Source organism: Ananas comosus, linkage group 11 (genome assembly GCF_001540865.1).
Source record: "Ananas comosus cultivar F153 linkage group 11, ASM154086v1, whole genome shotgun sequence".
In the NCBI taxonomy this organism is placed as follows: Eukaryota; Viridiplantae; Streptophyta; class Magnoliopsida; order Poales; family Bromeliaceae; genus Ananas; species Ananas comosus.
In genome coordinates this window covers 12,687,332-12,706,359 of record NC_033631.1, presented here as the reverse complement: position 1 = coordinate 12,706,359, position 19,028 = coordinate 12,687,332, and the positions used below count along the sequence as shown (strand labels likewise).

General features: G+C 38.5%; 2 protein-coding genes and 1 long non-coding RNA gene across 5 annotated transcripts; 2 read left to right on the top strand and 1 right to left on the bottom strand.

The window, feature by feature from the left end:
- LOC109717398 (protein HOTHEAD-like) lies at positions 249-7,349 on the bottom strand. The gene is given in 8 exon segments (XM_020243168.1): positions 249-656; positions 763-1,331; positions 1,493-1,878; positions 1,971-2,060; positions 2,063-2,253; positions 5,061-5,277; positions 5,325-5,507; positions 6,358-7,349. Coding segments are annotated over 8 exon segments (1,761 nt in total). The 5' UTR covers positions 6,428-7,349; the 3' UTR covers positions 249-601.
- On the top strand, positions 5,341-10,330 carry LOC109717399. 2 transcript variants are annotated; one of them, XR_002218180.1, is made up of 2 exons: positions 5,341-5,433; positions 9,870-10,330. It is a non-coding gene; the product is annotated as an uncharacterized LOC109717399 (long non-coding RNA). The 2 variants fall into 2 exon arrangements; XR_002218179.1 differs by having other exon boundaries at positions 5,344-5,439; positions 9,870-10,311.
- Positions 12,566-17,857, top strand: LOC109717580 (zinc finger CCCH domain-containing protein 59). 2 transcript variants are annotated; one of them, XR_002218213.1, is made up of 11 exons: positions 12,566-12,726; positions 12,833-13,106; positions 13,191-13,320; positions 13,431-13,550; positions 13,814-13,931; positions 14,285-14,715; positions 14,901-15,192; positions 15,416-15,512; positions 15,899-16,044; positions 16,802-17,073; positions 17,267-17,857. XR_002218213.1 is itself a non-coding variant. In XM_020243425.1 (10 exons), the coding sequence occupies exons 1-10, from the start codon at positions 12,640-12,642 to the stop codon at positions 16,928-16,930; spliced, it is 1,824 nt and encodes a 607-aa protein (XP_020099014.1). In that variant the 5' UTR covers positions 12,566-12,639; the 3' UTR covers positions 16,931-17,857. The 2 variants fall into 2 exon arrangements, 1 of the variants encoding a protein (XP_020099014.1); XM_020243425.1 differs by having other exon boundaries at positions 16,802-17,857.

The window sequence follows — 19,028 nt, the reverse complement described above, 5'->3', positions numbered from 1 at the left end:
CGAGGCCCATTAAAATTCATTTATAGGGATGTTATTATTTAGTAAGAAATGTGGGAGAATTAAAGGGCTTAAGATCTTTGTTACCATGTCTAAATATAACAGAAAATATATCCGAACTGATTTCGACGAACAATGCTTAGGCTATAAGTTCATATATCCAATATTAGATCATATGTTTATATCCCCACCAGAAACCATCCCACCAAAAAAAAGAGAAAAAAGAAAAAGAAAAAGAAGAAAGAGAGAGATAGGATGGATAGAGGCAACCAATTAATTCAGTACAAATAAATAGATTACAGGAAATGACAGACAGCCCATACAGCAAGGTCACTAGTAGCAGCCGAAAACACCATAATGGACTTTGGAAGTAGAATTAGCACTCTATAATATAATAATAGATGATAACACAAGTACAGACGAACATATTATCTACTTTCTATCTTAATTTTCCTTTTATATAATTTTCCTACTAATCCGAGACCACCCCACCAAAAATTAGTAATTTAGTATATGTAACCATCATCATCATCATCATCATCATCATCATCTCTTTACTGCAGACACAATATGACATGCAAAGCACCTGCACCGACAGCGACAGCTAAGCGCCAGCCGGCCACCCCTGCCTCTCCCTCACTATCTTCACTCCCATGTATCTGTCCATGCACACAACACGTTCGATCAAACACCAGTGGTGTATTGAAATTGAAATTGATGGAGCTTAATTAGTAATTAATTAAGTTTAGATTAGATTTAGATTACCTGCCCATCATCATGACGGTGGCCTGAGGGTTGGTCCCGGGCGAGCTGGCCAGCGTGGAGCCGTCGACGATGCGGAGGCGGTCGACGCCGATGACGCGGTGGCGGCGGTCGACGACCTTGCCGACGTGGCAGCCGCCGTGGTAGTGCCAGATGGTGACGACGGTGTCCCTACAGAACTGCTCGAGGGAGGAGGTGTCGTTGGTGTGCTTGGGGATGAGGTTCACGTTGGCCCGCACGCTGATGTTGAGCAGCGCCTCCCGGGTGTAGTCCATGTCGGTCGCGAGCGCCGCGAACTGGCGCGTGCGCACCACGCGCTCGATGGTGCGGATGCCCAGCACGCAGCGCCGGAGGTCGTGCGGGTCCCCGAAGTAGTTGAACGTCACGGAGGGGTTGGCGCTCGCGTCCCTGCTCGCCAGCCTCAGCTCGCCCCTCGACAGCGGGCCGTCGATCTTCTCCAGGATGAACCCCCCCTGGAACGCCTCCCGCGGCACGCTCTGCTTATTCTGCGCGTACTTTCGCGCCGCCTCCAGCGTCCGCTGCTTCGGCGGCACCGTCGACAGCTGCCCGATCTGCATATATCCACATCATATTTTTTACATATTTATGCACGCGTGTTAGTTCTGCTTAGTTAGTTGCTAGTTTGCTTTCTGACAAGTGGTACATGCAGTTAAACTGTTGTTAAATTCAGTCAGTCAGTCAGTCAGTCAGCCAGTGAGTTTCAATCAGTCACCTCGGCCGACATGATCCCGTGGTGGCAGTGGATACTATCGGCGGACTGGCTGAAGCCGCTGCTGGCCTCGATGAAGGAACCGAATTTTGTGATGCCCACCGTCTGAATCAGAGACTGCTCCACCGGCTTCTTCGTGGGAATGAAGATGGTGTTCATGGGGTTGTCCGACATCCCCTTCCCCACGTGCGGGTTGTCGAGGATCACAGAGATGTTGAGCTTCTCCAGATCTTCCTTCGGGCCGATTCCGCTCAGCAGAAGCAGCTGAGGGCTTCCGAGCGCGCCGGCGGAGAGTATGATTTCGCTGTCTTTGTCCTGGTTGAGGAACGCTCGGTGCGTCTCGCCCTTCTCATCATTGAATTCGACTCCGACCGCCTTCGGCCGCGGACCTGCGGCAATTATAAATATTCGACGGGATGTGAAATGTCCTATGCTTTACTTTTAAACCGAGATAACAACCGCACGTCGGACTGCCCATTACCCGTCGTATCGAAAATTAGTTTCTGCACAGTGGCATGAAGCAGCACTCTCAGATTGTTGGGATTCCCGGCGGCAAGGAGATCTGCGGCGGGGTGCCGCCGACCTTGGTGCCGTACAAGTGATCGAATGTGTATCCGTTGAACGGCGAGACTCCGGCCTCCAGCAGTCCATCTTTCAACGCAGCTTGCCATGGTGCAATCTTGGGCCAGTGGACAATCCTATCCTCCACCCATGGGTACGACTCATTCACCAACTTACCATCCCACCCAGCTGCCTCAACATAGCTGTACAAACCACCAGTCATTCACATATTCTTATTGAACGAATACGAAATTTTTTCCTTTAAAAAATATATATATATATATTCTAGAGCCATTTTTTCTCAAATCAATTATTTGGGCAACGTGAGTTTGTTCCACGAGTTTGTGGGGTTCAATTTTCTTCAATGAAGAGTCAAGTTTCTAGATGTTGACTCTTCTTAAGCTGTGGAGAGCCTCAAGTTGGGTAGGTTGGAGCAATAAATCTTGGGAGGGTGCATGTGGGGAGGGTCATGGAGAGCAAGTGGTACGTGGTTGTGGAGATGAGGGACCATACATATGAAAGGGATTCGGTTTGCAGCTGATCTCTAGAGAGAGATTTATGAGGCCAGCTTCAACTGATCGTTCTGTTTGTGAACACAAGCTAATTACTCCAAGGAGAATATTGACACACTAGTATAAATTATAGGATTAATTAGGCGGAGGAAATTGCAAGGTGTACACTTCACTAAAAAGCACAAAATGTTTACAGGGACAGACACTGGACTGAAGATATGCACCACCTTATCGGAAAAAAAGGAAAAAGCACACGACGCACGCACAAACACAAAAGTTTTAGCCCCAAATTAAAGAAGAATCCGTTTCTGAGTTTAGCTATTCTGGGTGCAATAATGGTGAAAATATCCTTCATTTTTGCAAAAGGAGACCTTCCTACCAAATTGACCCAAAAATGTAAACCTACCATCATTGTCTCTTATTCTATTCTCATCCAAGACTCGCAAAGATTTTCTAACTATGGCTTGAAGGAGATAATCTCTCAAATCATCAATTAGCTAGGCGTCGTGCCAAAGACTTCGGCTGAGGTAAAGGATGCACTAACAAACTGAAGTTTGGAAGCTCAATTTAAGTCGCCTGTCTCACTTTGTTCTCATAAAGTAGACCGCATTTTTCCTAGAATTAAGATGGAAGTTAACTAACAGCTTTCGTATAGAGTTAGATGGGTGGCCTGGACAGGTCCTTACAGCTCAACTTGTTGAGAATCGAGTCAATAGATGCATTAAATGTAGTGGGATTGTCTCAAGATGCAGTTAACATCAATGACCCAAAAGGACTTGCTACCCAATGCTTTACAGTGCATGCATGAGTACCTAAAATACTCTTAAGGCAAAAATGCACTTTTGTTTATAGGTGGATTTTTGAATAACTGAGTTGATAGGACATCAGTTTCAGCAAGTTGTGTGTTGAGAACGGCTAACAAACAACCACATCTCTGGTTATTCGTCACAATAATTAAATGCTGCACTTGGCAAAAGTTTCGCCAACCAAAATTTTCTGGTAAAGAAGAATGAGACACACACACACACACACACACACACACACACACACATGGTTGTTGGTGCAAACTTCATCATCGTCTGATTCAGACTCCTGAACTAGATTACTTGATTAAGAACCAATGTTAATTTCCAGTTACTTTTCTGTGCAACAGAAATTTCGGTCCATCAATTTTCTCTGAGGTCACCGTATCCCGCTAATGGTGACCTAATCTCATCCCATTTGTACGGGACAGATCTATGAAAGCGATAATAGAATCAAAAAAAAAAGATTCGAGTAAAATATACAATAATCCTACTTCCACCAGGTGTTGCAAGTCGACCTTAAACTTTTCAGCTACATACTTTACACACCAGATTTCCTCGTTTATTATCATCTTATCTAAAACTGCTGAAAAATATACAAGAAAACAATTTTCATAACAATAAAAAGAAAGCAATTTCACCCCAAAAAAAGTGAAAAAATGGCCAATTTACATACAAAATGCAAAAAAAAATTTTGCTGCTATGAGATATAATTGCAAATTAAAATATATGAAAGAGTGTAACTAAAGTTTGTGAGCAAAAAATTCATATATGTACTTAAGATTAATTAAGGATAGAAAATTTACTTTTGCCATCATCCCGAGAACACCAAAGAGATACGATAGGTAGCCGTTAACTTAAATTCTTAAAAATAAAAATATTTTTTAAAATAGTCTGAAGTCATCTTTTACATTAAAAATTCAAAATCTAGTCCATAATTAGATGGTGAGTATTTCTGACATCATACTAGTCGATGGTAAGATTAATAATTTTTAGCACTACATTATAACGTTACTTTCGAATGTTGTGACAAAATTTATATAATAACTTAAACTATGTGTATAACTGAACTATAATTTTTTAGAGTTAATTTCATATAAATTCCTACAAACATAATAAATTATAAATATATTTCTATAAAGTTCAACTTTCATATATTATTTCTATAAAAGTCCTAATATTTTTAAATATGTCATTCTGATTTGTTACCATTAAAGCACTATTTATTTTATAAGCGAAATGAGTTTTCGCCATCATAAATATGTCATTTCAAAAATCCTAACTACTAATTGAAGGGGGGGTAAAAAGGTCAATTCACCTTATTAATTAATCAAAATTAAGTATTTTATCTATAGTTAATTAATTTTTTCTGATGGATCCTAACGGCAGGAAAATATTTGAAAATATTAGAACTTTTATAGAAATAACATATAAAAACTGAACTTTTGTAGAAATATATGTGTAATTCACTGTAGTTAGTGGGACATGAATGAAATTAATCCAATTTTTAAAATCATAATTATCAATACATTAAGAACAGGGGGGCCCAATCCACAGTGCAATTTAATTTACTAGGCAATGAGGACGAGGGCCATGAGGCAGTACCGGGACCACACGCAGAAAAAACAGAAAAACAAAACACACGGAACAGAGCAAAACGGACGGAAAGGAAAGGAAAGGAAAGGAAAGGGATACCTGGGGCTGGCGCGGGTGTAGAAACCGGCGTTGATGCAGGTGCCGCCGCCGAGGACTCTGGCGCGGGCGTTGATGACGCCGTCGGTGGAGACGAAGGCTTGGGAGGGGGAGTCGGGGGAGGTGTCGGCGAGCGAGATGTGGAAGTTGCGCAGGTACGACACGTTCCGGTTCCCGTACGGCGCTCCCCCACGCTCCAGCACCAGCACGCGCTTCCCCCACCCCGACCCCGACCCCGACCCCGACTCCGCCTCCTTCCCCCTCACCGTATTCGCTCCGGCTTTCNCGGGCAACCCGCCGTGCCGCCGCCCACCACGATGTAGTCGAACTCCCCGTCCCCGCCCTCTCCCCCCTCGAAGCTGCTCGCCTTCTTCAGGTACGGGTACGCGTCCTCCCTCCCCTTACTGTTACCACTACCACTACTGCTGCTGCTACCTCTACCTGCCGTCGCTGTCACAACATATATACCATTACTACTTTCTGCTAGCTCCAAAGATAAAACTGAATTGTGGTAGGAACTGTCTGCCGCCGAAGAAATGTATGACGGAAAGAAAGACAGACTTCAAAATACTCCCCGGCCGGCCGCTGTCTTATGTATGTAAGGGGGTGGTCGTATTTTGATCAGATTGGTTAATTATGAAAGTGTGGTCTAAGAAAGTAGTTAGTTTGTTAGTTAGTTAGTTAGTGGAGTTTTTATTAGTGATATTGAATGGTTGATTTTGTACCAGAGCAGCGGAGTCCCGATAATTTTAATAAATTTGAAGTTTTTATTTATGATGATGGAATCTATGTCATGGTTTCCGTAATTGGTAAAGGGAGTGGCGAAATGCATGTCTAGATACTAGAGGGAAAAGGGACTCTTTTTTTTTTTTTTATCATTATCATTATTGTAGAGAGCATCAAATGGCAACAAAAGAGACTGATTTGCATGCTGTGCGTCACAGAGGGAGAAATTGCAGCCCAATTGCCCTAAAATCTCGCCCTTTTTTTTTCCATCTTTTTTGTCTGTCGAGCTTGCATCTTTAAAGAACTTGTAGAGCCGAATAATGCCTCAAAACAATTAGTTTTGAAAAAAGTAGTAGGAGAAGAAGAAGAAGGAGAAATTGTTGGATGAAAATTGAGCGTGTCGGTGTCACTAACAACATCATAAGGAGGGAGCAACATAGATATGATGATCAACACAAAGGGGTATGCACACTTTTAATGTTGTTACCTCAAAAAGGAGACTAAATAGAGAAAATGAATTATCAACTGAATATATATTAAAAAAGGGGGAAGTAAAAGTAAGAAAAAGACAGACCTTGGGATGGTCTAAATATGCAGAGCAGCAGCAAGATTTTGACCAAGAGCTCCCCCTTCCTTGAAGCCATGACAAAATCTCCAACCCACTACTCTCTCTCTCTCTCTCTCTCTCTCTCTTAGAACTCTTATCTCTCTCTCTCTCAATGTGTGGGATATAAGTAGAGGGAGGGAGTGAGAGGCCTGGGCCAAATACAGCTCTGGTGCATTTAAGAGGGGTAAACCCACATTAGCAAAAGCATTCAATGCAGGCATGAATGCTGAGGTTGGAGTAGAGCAAGAGCTCCCCCCACAAGATTTACATACAATTGCCCAAAACTAAAACACCTTGCCCTTCTTTCATCAACCACCAACCACAAACTCATTTGCTTAATCTCCCCCACCACCCTTTCTTCTTTGGCTTCAGCCTATGATCACTGCAGTAAGCTCCATTCTGTTTAGGAAAGATGTCGCCTTCATAGGCCCCTTTTTTAATACATTCTGATTCTAACCCTGTGGTCTCAATTTCCCTTCCTTGTTATCACTCCTGCTGCTTCAAATGCTCTCTATCGGATCTGATCTTTAACCAACATTCAATTAGTTCACCATCATGATACTTGCCTCAAATATATCCAACTATGGATGGATATTATGGTGTAATTGTTATGTACTTGCCCCAAATTAACCATGCAAATCTCCTAACAAGTTGGGCCTCACACACCAGACCACACAATAAAATCCTCAACTAATATTAGTACTGTACCACTGCGTTGCAACATATGTAATGAATGCCCATATATAGACACACTACTGTACATGTTTTCTGTGTTAACATGGGTGCATTATATAACTAATTATCTTTTTTTATCTTACTAAGCCCAAGCATTATAATATTTTGAATTTAAATGCTCCCCCATAGATGAGAGGCCAAGCACTCTGACCACCCAGTTTGCAGATGTGCGCATAAAAAACAAATAGAATATGATTTGAATTTTTCTAAAGAAAAAAGAAAAAGAAAAAGGAGCCACTATTGCAGCCGTTAGAATGGCTTTCCATAACACTTTTACAATCCATCAAAAGTGACAGCCAATGCTCACACAGCAGTAATGACCATCACATTGGCGGTTGCAGTATGTAGCATACACATATTTGAAATATATAGTTGGTCACGACACCTTAGCATTTGTAACAAGATAATACTAGAAAAATAGGACCTTTGAATGCTTTATGTGGCTTTACCATATTTTGTTTTTTTTTAACTGATTGTTCTTAGCACAAGTGGTAAAATATATGATAGTTGGTTTCTAAGGTTTTAAGTTTGAAGTTTAATATTGTCACATTTCCTACTAAGTTTGTTTTTAAAAAAATCGAACAAAGTGGGAGGATACTACCATTCTCTCAAAAAAAGAAATCATTTGCTCCTTTTTTTTCTATCAAAGTTTAGGTACCTTTGACTAGTGTTGCTAAAAAAAGTTCTCAAAACAATTTTCTTATAATATCGCTCTGCAACTTTCTAGTGCTCTAAGAAAGTAGAAGTATCGATCGAATAAAAACTTTTTTGTGTGTTTGAACTCGATTTAATTTCTTATAATAATAAAATTTCTGGATTTTTTAAAACATGTTGTTATTTTTCTGAGCAGCAAAGCTGTTCTAGGAGGGAGACTGAAAGAAGGCCCTTAATATTCAGGGAAAGATACACTGCATCAAAGTTTTGTTTTAGTAACGTTTTGTTAAAGTTGGGTATTACTCATCTGAAGTCCACCCTTATGCATGTTTGTTTACCCGTAAATAATTTTCAGACTGAAAATGACTTTTGGTTGAATGGATAAAAATTACTTTTCTACCGATTTTTGTTGATAGAAGGTCAATGATTTTGAAACTATAGTTACCTCATTTTTTAGTTTATTTTATCATCATACTAGCAAATTTGAAAGTGGAAAAAGTTACAATAGTAATTTGTTATACTTTTTTCTTTCTTTTTATCTTTCGTAATCGACTTTGCCAATACCTAGTGTACAGCGAACTAAACAATAAAAATAAATATTTATGACTGAAAATAATTTCGCCTTCCTCTAATTTTGGCGAAACAAACGCCCCCTTGGAAAGGAGCATATGTGACCCATCAATTTCACAACAGTACATCACTTTGCACTTAACTGAGTGTTCATGCTGATATGTTAGCTTCTAAGGGTGTCGTAAGATTAGATTAACCTTGACCATTAATTGTTTGGAAAAAGCCCAACTTCCTTTGACAAGCATTTCAATGGGAGTTGCATTAAGGAGGTGAAAGGCTATTCCCATGAAAGTTCTAGACTTCTAGTAGCTGAGCCCTTCTTCTTCTTCTTTTTTTTTTTTTTTGCTTTTTTACTTCAATCTGTCATTCTGTGGGTCTTTAAAGAAGGCCACATGGCCTCAGAATAAAGAAGGGTGGAGGCCAAGGGTCACTGGAGTAGGTGAGGATAATTTTGGGAGGTTACTTTACTTCTTATGTAGTCTACCTCTGTACTGGATCCTTTAATCAAATGAGTGAAAAGGCGAATCGTATCTAGCGTAGCTGACTAAAAACTTGATGATTAATATTTAATATTTTAGATTTTAATTCTAATTAAATTATATTTTTAGTTGAATTTATTTCTAAAAATGAACAAAGTAACTTACTCTCTCTCACAGAAAAAAAGAGAAAAAACACAAACAGGTGAAACAAAATGTTATGTTCCTTGGCAAGCGCTTGTAATCTCTCTAAGTTCTCTCTAAAATCTATCTGTACGAGTATATGGAAACCACTCAATTTATAGGGCATTTTAACCTAGGTTTCCTCATATACATAATTTTTTCATTTAAACATTCCCTGATGTTGTGTTTGTTTTGATTTTGAGCTATTTGGATTGTTGACTGTGATTGCATGTATTAGCTATAATATTTAATGCCTTACTAATGAAATTGTTAGCTCTAACAAAGTTATGCTAAAACAAAAGCTGAATAACTCTAGTTCGTCCGGAGTATGGAACTCTAAAGAGAATCGAGAAAGAGAAAAGAGACTTGGGCACACAAGCAAGTTACGTGGTTGAGCTACTGGCCTATATTTCCGGACGAAGACGAAGTGAAATTTTAACTGTAATAAAAAATAGAGCTTAAAAAACAAAAACACCCTCTCTTCTCTTTCCGGATTATGACCACTTGTCTTTAAATGTGAGGAACAACTATGTCACATTGGGTAATAAACGAATGCACGGCGAAGGAATAGGAAGTAAATACCCTCGTGGTCAAAAATGGTAACGACATGGTCCTAAGGCAGTGTTCAAATAGGAAGGGTGAGAGTGTCAGAATCTTCCAATGTAGTAATTGCTTTCATTCACAAATTCATATACACCACAACTTATTTCACGAGAAGGATCTCTCCTTCTCTTCCTTTCTTACTTTAAATCTGTAGTTGGATTGTGGATGATATCCGAACAAGATAAATTTTGTGACAGTAAATCCAATTGATTCCTCTTCTTCTCTCTTTTTCTCACTTTGTAGTAATTCTTCTTGCAGGACACTATAAATTTGCCAGCCAGGAGAGAGTAAATTGTGCAGGCATAAAAAGCATCGACTGTACAAGCTTTCTCCGGCCAGGCACATGGATTGTTACCAAACATGCTGTGGAACAAAACAGTCTCTCCATCCATACACTTTAAAAGAGCAACTATTGCTTTGTGCTGCTGGGGTTTCACTTTGATCTTTTACAGCCACTTTGTGTGCTAAATTTGCAACTAAGATCGATGATTTATGAACATCAGTAGATCATACTACAGTATTGACTTCTTGATTATCGTAGTTGTCGTTTGAGCTAGGCGTGTAATGTGTTTTGTTTTGTCGCGATTGTAGTGTAGAGTTTCGCAACATGAATTCGCGGTGAAACATCTTGTTTGCTGCGTGAAGTTTGTGAAACATTAATAGCAGGTTTTGTGGTGTATGGTGAAGTTGTTATTTACTCTGTGTGTATCCATTGCCAATTTCTTTTGTACTACGTTTCCATCGACGAGTCAGAACACAGAAGATACGTTTGTGGAATAAAAATTATATATATTTTCTTTTCTGAAAAAGGCAAAACATCAAAAAAAAAAAAAAAAACCAATTAGCAGGACTCGTTAATTACAGTACTTTTTTCTTTTCTTTTCTTTTCTTTTCTTTCTATTTTACAGTTTGTAGGCTTTTCTCAAAATTTTGAAAACCATTATTTGAAGCAGTTAGCGTGTTACCTTATTCTCAAAAAGGAAACTCAGGACCCGAACTCAAATCCGAAATATGAGACAGCATAAGGAGGTACTTTACTAGGGTTGTTACAGCGGTTCTGTAATATATTGTGCATTAATTGATCATCTTTCCCGCCCATCGAATTGTGAAACCAATTGATCATCTTTCCCTTGCCCTTTGAATTGTTGCGGACTTATTGCCAAGTTAAAAATTATTCATGGCTACCATAGGAACAAGGTAAAGGACTTGATGATAATAAATTTTCATAGCTAACAATTACTGTAAGTTTCCAGTGATCGGTTGCGCCAAGGGGCCTTCATTTAGTTTTTGTTTCACCAAAGGGGAAAAAGGGCAGAAGTGATTTTCGGCTGTAAATATTTATTTTTATTGTTTGATTTATCTTAATTTTATTTTCGATCGAAACTCAAACTCTCACCAATACTGTAATTGACTTTGGTATATTCCCGGTCAAAGTTAATTACGAAAACAAATGTGAGAAAAAATAATAAAATATTTATTCATCTATCATATTTTCAACTTTTATATTATTCACTTTTTGTCGGATAAACAACAAAACTTGAGGAATTTCACTTTCACAGCTATACAAACAAACGGTAGAAGAAAAGTAATTTATATCTGAACTCTAATTCATTCGAAAGTTTGAGTTTAGATCAAAATCAAACTCCCCAAATATTGTAATTGACTTCGGTATGTTCCAAGCCAAAGTTAATTACGAAAATAAACATAAGAAAAAATAATAAAATATTTATTCATCTCTCGCACTTTCAGCTTTATATCATTCACTTTCTACTAAATAAATAACAAAAGTGAAACAACTTTACTTTTACAGCTTTACAAACAAACAAACAGTAAGAAAAACATACTTTTTATCTAAACTCTAGTTCATCTGAACATCTATTTCAACTTAAGCTTCATCTTCACTGCAATAGACATTTTTGGCACGCACTCGCGCACACAAACTTCTAATCTCTCGGATTATGCATAGTTTAACTCTTTTAAGATCCAAAAGAAAAATAATTGCTGGTGATTGCGATGCGACTCATGCGAGTGGGTAAGGCCAGTCTATATCCTACAGGGCTACAAGCCTACAAGGCTACAACATCATGTTTTAAGCCAGTCAACTTTTTCATATTAGTTTCATCAATTCTTTTTTTTCCAATGTTAAGTATATAATATAACAGTGGTTGTTATTTTTTAGACTTAGTTTGATATTCAGATTCATCTGACATAGATAGCACGTTATCCGGTTCGTTTATTTCATTTAGAAATATACTTAGCTGGGAATGTGAATTAACTAAGATTCGAACTTGGATCTCGGATACCAACCACCAAGTCTTTTGCCACTTACTTTAAGGATGGTCAGTTCGTCTGATATTATTAGATAAAATAAAGTTGAGATATAAATATATAGAAATATATTTTGCATTCTTTGGTCGGACCGCAGAAAATATATCGTAACAGATTCATCGCGATATACGGAAACAAATATATAATTTTTCATCATATTATTTTACCGTACGTAACATAATATTTTCACAATTCCAAATGAAATCTTAAAATAGAAGACCGTATGATATACGTGTGGATAACTACATATATATATATTAGTAGTATTTTTTAAAAAACAAAAATCATGTCATCGGTTTTCAGCTTATTGGGCTGGGCCTGATTCAAACTTGGGCAAATTTGAATGCATAGTGCCGCACATGGTAATTATAGCAATTTTAAAAAATATATTTATATATATGGATGGAGAGAGCGGGACAAAGGCCCAAAGGTTTCAAAAACTTGGGTAGGCGAGGATTAGTTTCCCAGTTAGACCAGAACCCGGTCCACCAACGTATTCATGTTGGTCACGCCCATATGGGTCAGGATTTAGGCCAGTTAGTTTAAACGGCCCGAAACGGAGAAAGTCAAAGTCGGCGAACACATAGAACGCGACGACGACTTCATATTCGCCACCGAATCCGAAAAAACCGCGTCCTTGGACAAGAATCTAGTTAGTATAGCACGCTATAGTCGAGACGAAGCTCCACCTCCTACTACCATGGCTTCTTCTTCTTCTTCTCCCCGCATCCTCCTCTGCGGCGACGTCTTCGGACGCCTCCACCACCTCTTCAAACGCGTCCACTCGGTACCTTCCTCTCTCTCGCGCTCTCTCCCCCCCAAGGTTTCGTTCCCTTGCTCCCGTTGAGATGAAACCCTAACTCTTCGTTCGAAACTACTATCGTCTTCTCCAGGTGAACCAATCGACTGGGCCCTTCGATGCCCTGCTCTGCGTGGGCCAGTTCTTCGCCGACTCCCCCGATCGCCCCGACGAGCTCTCCGATTACGTCGATGGCCGCGCCGCCGTGCCCATCCCGACCTACTTCACCGGCGACTACGGCGTCGGCGCCGCGCGCGTCCTCTCCGCTGCCGCAAAGCGCTTCCCCGACCGCGGCTTCGCGACCGATGGGGTCGAGCTGTGCCCTAATCTCTATTGGTTGAAGGGAAGCGGCAGGTTCTCCCTCCAAGGTTTGCAATTTCTTATTACTATCCTGGATAGGTTAATTCTCTTCGGTTTATTCAATTTCCTTGCTCGTTTCGAGTTGATCGCAGGGTTGTCGGTGGTATATTTATCCGGTAAGAGGCCGGGTGAAGGGGATGCGAGTGGTGGATACAGCGAAGATGATGTAGATGCACTGCGAGCCCTGGCGGAACAGCCTGGGATAGTTGATTTGTTCGTAACATATCCTTTTCCCCAAATTCTCGGAGAGAAAAGTAGAAAAAAAAAAAGGGGATTTTGATTGCATTTTTGTGATAATTTGGGTGATTTTAGTTTCCTTAATTGGTTATTACTAATGAGTGGCCTAGCGGAGTGGCAAATGGGGCCGACACTTCCGAAGCTCCAGCTGGGGTTATGGATCCTTCTGGTTGTGATCCTGTCATAGCTGAGTTGGCTGCTGAGATTAAGCCCAGGTGAGTCGGATGTTAAGAACAAATCTAAGGGTACCAAATGAGTTCTATGTTTGACTTGTGAAATGTAATTAATCCATCTGTTATCACTGATCATTCTTTCCTCTATCCGTAACAACTAACAAGACGTTGATTGTTTTGGATTGACCTACTGCCTGCAGTACTGCTACAACTTTCCTTATCCTCTACTGCAGTCAAGAGTGCTAGTGAATAAAAGAATTATAGGATCATGATATTATGCACAATTGCTAATTTGTTTCATCCAGATATCATATAGCAGGTACAAAAGGTGTATTTTATGGGCGTGAACCCTATTCCAACAGTGAGGCTGCACATGTCACCCGTTTTATCGGACTTGCTACAGTTGGGAACAAAGATAAGCAGGTCTGTTTATTCATCAGCACATATAATATAATAGCTCACAAAGGCTTTCTTCTCAGCCTCTCATAAAATATGATTAGCACATATGAAACTTATGGTCCAACGTACATCCGACAGTATTGTCATTATTTGGGGTTTTCTTCTATAAAAGAAGAATATAAGCTGTATTGCCTTCCACAGAGTTCAATGTGTTTTATTTATATTGTTTGTGATTCTAATTGAAAAAAACTTCAAAATTTGAATTTAGTTTGTCAACCTTGTTTGAGAATTCTCTTTTCCTCATTAATTTGCCTCATCTAAGTTTGATATTCTTGAAGTGCTATGTGTCTATTCTTATAACTTACATGCCTTCCCAGAGATTTATTCATGCGATTTCTCCTACTCCGGCATCCTCCATGTCGAACGCCGAAATTCGTGCAAGACCACCAAACACCACCGAATCACCATATCAGGATAGTGCAAAAGTTACTCATGCAGGGGAAGCTAAGAAACGCACTGTGGATATTGTTGACACACAGTATTGGCGCTATGATGTTTCACAGAAACGGCAAAGACAAGGTGGTGCAGATGGCAAAAGATTGTGTTTTAGCTTTACATCCTCAGGAAATTGTTCTCGAGGGGATAAATGTAACTTTAGCCATGATAGTGATGCCAGGGTGCAGTATCAGAGAAATGTTTGTTTTGATTTTCTTAATAAAGGAAAATGTGAACGGGGTTCTGACTGCAAGTTCGGTCACAGCATATCTGAGGACGGGGCTAGTTTCTCTAGGGAAACAAGACCTCCTAGGTCAGTATTTAATAAGTACTTAGTTTTTTTTCCATTTTCTCTATGACCATTAATCTAATGCTCTATACATCATACTAGTTTTGTCTGGTATACATGATTCTTCTAATGAATTGTTACATGGTTCTAGTCATTTTTGTTTATCTAAGATTGATTTTTCCTTTTGTTGCTATCTTTAATGATCGAAGGCGCTCGGAGAAAACTTGTTGGTTCTGCTTGTCATGTCCAAATGTGGAGTTGCATCTTGTGCTTAGTATTGGGGAAAGTTACTATTGTGCACTTGCCAAGGGCCCACTTGTTGAAAACCATGTATTATTGGTGCCCATTGAGCACTGTCCAAATACTCTTATGATGTCTTCAGAAGCAGAGGCAGAGCTTGGAAGGTATAAAAGTGCTCTCAATTTATATTTCAAGAACCAAGAGAAATCAGTGGTGTACTTTGAGTGGGTTTTTCAACACAGCCCTCATGCTAACCTTCAGGTAGGAATGGTTTTGCATCATAAGATCCTTGTGTTATTAGATGTATATACATCACCCAATATTAAATAATGTTCTTTCTTGCAGCATTTTATTACATCGTCAATAACTTTCTTTTTATTTTTCTTTGGATATCATTTCATGGTCACATACTTTACTTTTTATCTAAATTGATCGAATTGTTTATGGGTGGGGTGATCTATATTCTTATCAATTCGTTCGACAGGCTATTCCTATTCCATTGTCTAAAGCATCCAGTGTCGAGAAGATATTTAGCTTAGCTGCCAAGAGAACAGGGTTTGAATTTGTTGTGTTGAACCCAGGTAAGTTTGCTACTGAATATCCTTCACTTTTGCAATACCAGATAGAATTAACTTTTTGGGGCGTATGATAGACAACAGAGAAAACATTTAAACTTTTATCTTCGTCCATTGTGGACAAGATATAATCTTTTGTTCTGGTAATTCATCTCTATTATTATGAATTATTAAGTTAGCTGCAAAACTATAGCTTTGCGCCATTGCTGATTCATTTCGCCGTAATATATATTTATAGGGACTACTTTGAATCAAGATGGTCATACTCTATGGTATCACTCAAGTTAAAATTGATGTTTCCAAAACAAATATATATGAGTCTCTTCCTTTGACACATGAATATAGTCGGTTGAACGTGAAGCAACTGACACTTTTCTCTGTTCCTTTCACAGACAATGATTCAACTGATGGTAGAAAGCTACTGAGATCTCAGTTTGATGGTAAATCAAGTCTGTTTTATGTAGAGCTTCCTGAAGGTAAAATACTCCTACATCGTGTCGATGACAATGAGAAGTTCCCAGTCCAATTTGGCCGTGAGGTATGTTGGACAAATTTCATCTTAGTATTATTTAATTGCCAGCTGCCGTGGGCCAGTTTAGAAAAAATGACCTCACATTTGTAAAGACGTTATCTTTCTGCATCAAATTGATGCTTTAGGTGCTATTACTGTAGTTTTCTTTGTTACTTTTGCTTATCAATGTTTACCATGTGAAATTTTATCACATTAACTGGAGTTATCCTACAGTAGTTGATACAACTATGGAAAGTATTTATATGGATGCAGCCATTCAATCTCAACTAAGCAAATGTACTGCAAAAACTGTGTCAAGTGATGCAGCCATTCCTAAAGACATTAAAAAAAAAAAAAAAACTTAATATTGTTAGATAGTGTGCATGATGATGATTGATTGAAGCTTTGAGAGCACACAACTTTGGCTACTGTTGCATAATTATGTATTTGGTTAAAACATCTACGAAGACGAATAAGGTACTTAAAGAATCATGCGGCTGCTCAGTGTACAGCACTTGTACTTAACCAAATCCTGTTGCAATTATAGCTTACTTTCTCTTATTCTACTTGAACTGGGAAAATAACTGAATAGATTGTGCACACTGGTGAGTGCGTGAAATAAAGTTCAGTATAATGTTCACCACATTTTCCCAATTCCCATAGGACCTCATTTCTTTGAGTCACCAAAGCTTTGAAATCTTTCGTAAATAGGTTGTACCTGCAACTTATGATTGGATCGGACATTCTTCTTTCCGTTGATGACTTGCGGATAAAAATCTTGCAGGTGCTTGCAGGCTTGTTAAGAATGCCAGATCGAGCTGATTGGAGGAATTGCAAGGTTACCAAGGAAGATGAAATGATGATGGTCGATGGTTTTAAGGAAGGTTTCCGTAAATTTGATCCCGCTCGATGATCGCAGGTGAACAATTGCATTCACCATTTGATGGTATTGCAATCTTGACCCAAAGAACCAAAATGAAGGATAATGATGCATAAAGGAGTAGTGCAGCAAAGAGTTCCCTGCATGATACTGAACAGCAAACTTTTTGATAAGAGGTAATGGGAATCGCTGTACTTGTTTTTGAGCTCGCTCGTGGGATTCTCTGAATAATATTCTGCAGGTTCCACTGGTACTTTTAAGTTTGCCATGGTAGGAGGTAGAACGGATAGTTCTGTTAGAAATTCTGTTATTTAATAGTCGGATTAACATTTTGTTACTTGCTGACTTACGTCTGATGTGTTCGAACAGTACTGTCTACTAAACAACACAAAAGCAGCTGTCGTTATCATGCTAGTAATCTGGTTAGTGAACCTGCCAAAGGAAATTTTCAGGTATATTCGCATGCCCGTGTGTTGTTGCGCGTGTAATTGTGTAATTCTTTGTGTGAAAAGGGGCTTTTCACCGCAAAAAGCAGCGGCTTGTGCCATACAGATTTTAAACCTGGCTTGGCTTGGTGTGCACTTGATTCATTTGGCCTGCTGAAATTTATTTGTCATCAAATTATGACATGTATTTTAAGATCTGAACCTTGGACTATAATCCATGTGATATGACATGGCATTCTCTCAATTGAAGTATCGTCGGAAGAACGGGCCGAGTGTAGTCACTAGCCTTTGTTCGGTGGGGCCCAATTCTCTCGGTGTAGGCCAGAAGTGGGCCGTGGCCCATGCTCTCTCAATCCAAATTATGAGGATAGTTCGGCCCACAACAGAAAAAAGATTAGGCCTTGTAAGCTGGAGATATAACACATTGTTAAAACAATGCCATATCACCAGCAAATATACTTGTATTCTAACTTTTTCGGGTAAGCGCAATATATATGGCAGTAAACAGGAAAAATGTCGTACAAGATAAATGATGATTATCTGCTTAATTTGATTCCAATCACGTATTAGTTGCTTCATACAACAAGATTCGAATTACTTTTTCTTGTCTTTCTATCTTGTTTTATTGTTGCTCTATTGGTCTCAGATTTATTAACGCTTTTTAAACTTTTATTTAAAAAAAAGGATAAAAAATCTTGGGCTCCGTTTGGCGATATCACGAACAAGAGAGATATTTCATGATTAGTAACTAAACAACGGCTAGGTCATAGGTGGAACAACTTGTCACGGTCAAAACAAGTTGTTTTGGATTGTTTTGGAACAATTCGTTAAAAGTTGTTATTAGAAAGATTAAGAATATCTTCTTTTTTTTTTTCTCTTCATTTTTATTAGATAAATAGCTATACAAGTAAATATATTAAAATAAATATTATCTTTGCGATAATATATTTATACTTAAATTTTATTATATAATATAAATTAATTAAATGTGATATATTATTTATTTTATTAATTTTTATCATTTATATATAATATTTAGTTATTTTGTTTTATAGTAAGTAATATATATTAAATTATTTTTTCATATATTATATATATAGTTTTCAATTGGCATTGAAATTTTTTCTATTATTAATTAAAATTATGAGAATATTGTGGGTATTACATTTTATTCATTTCATATATTATGGGTAATATATATAAAATAAATAAATATACTAATATAAATTAAATTATTATAAATGATATTATATTATTATAAATTATTATATATATATATATATATATATAATATAATAGTATAAATTAATTATTTTATTTTTTAAACACATTTAGATTTTTGTTTTAGATTTTTTATTCAAATACTTTTAAGGATATCCTCTGGAACACTTTTGAATATATTCAGACGTAAATTTACACTTATCCTTTATATCGAAATATTTTCTGTTATCGAAAGCCAAACGCATGGTCGAAAAATCGATGCCGTTGATGATGTTGTTGTAGTAGCAACTAGCAAGTAATAGAAGGCACACGTGTCGTTTGGACTGTTGGTTGTAACAAGCCCTACGCACGCACGCACGCACGCACGTACGTTTCCTCATCGGTGAGGGCGCCTTCGAACTTTTTGAAGTTTCGAAGTTTCAAACAGGCGCTCGGTCCACCGCGCGCGGTCCAGACAACTGCCA

Excerpts from the sequence above, each read along its gene's own strand:
- LOC109717580 (XM_020243425.1), top strand. The coding sequence starts at position 12,640 with ATGGCTTCTTCTTCTTCTTCTCCCCGCATCCTCCTCTGCGGCGACGTC. Across the intron at positions 12,727-12,832 it reads TCTTCAAACGCGTCCACTCG|GTGAACCAATCGACTGGGCC; the intron begins GTACCTTCCTCT and ends CGTCTTCTCCAG. Across the intron at positions 13,932-14,284 it reads TTGGGAACAAAGATAAGCAG|AGATTTATTCATGCGATTTC; the intron begins GTCTGTTTATTC and ends ATGCCTTCCCAG.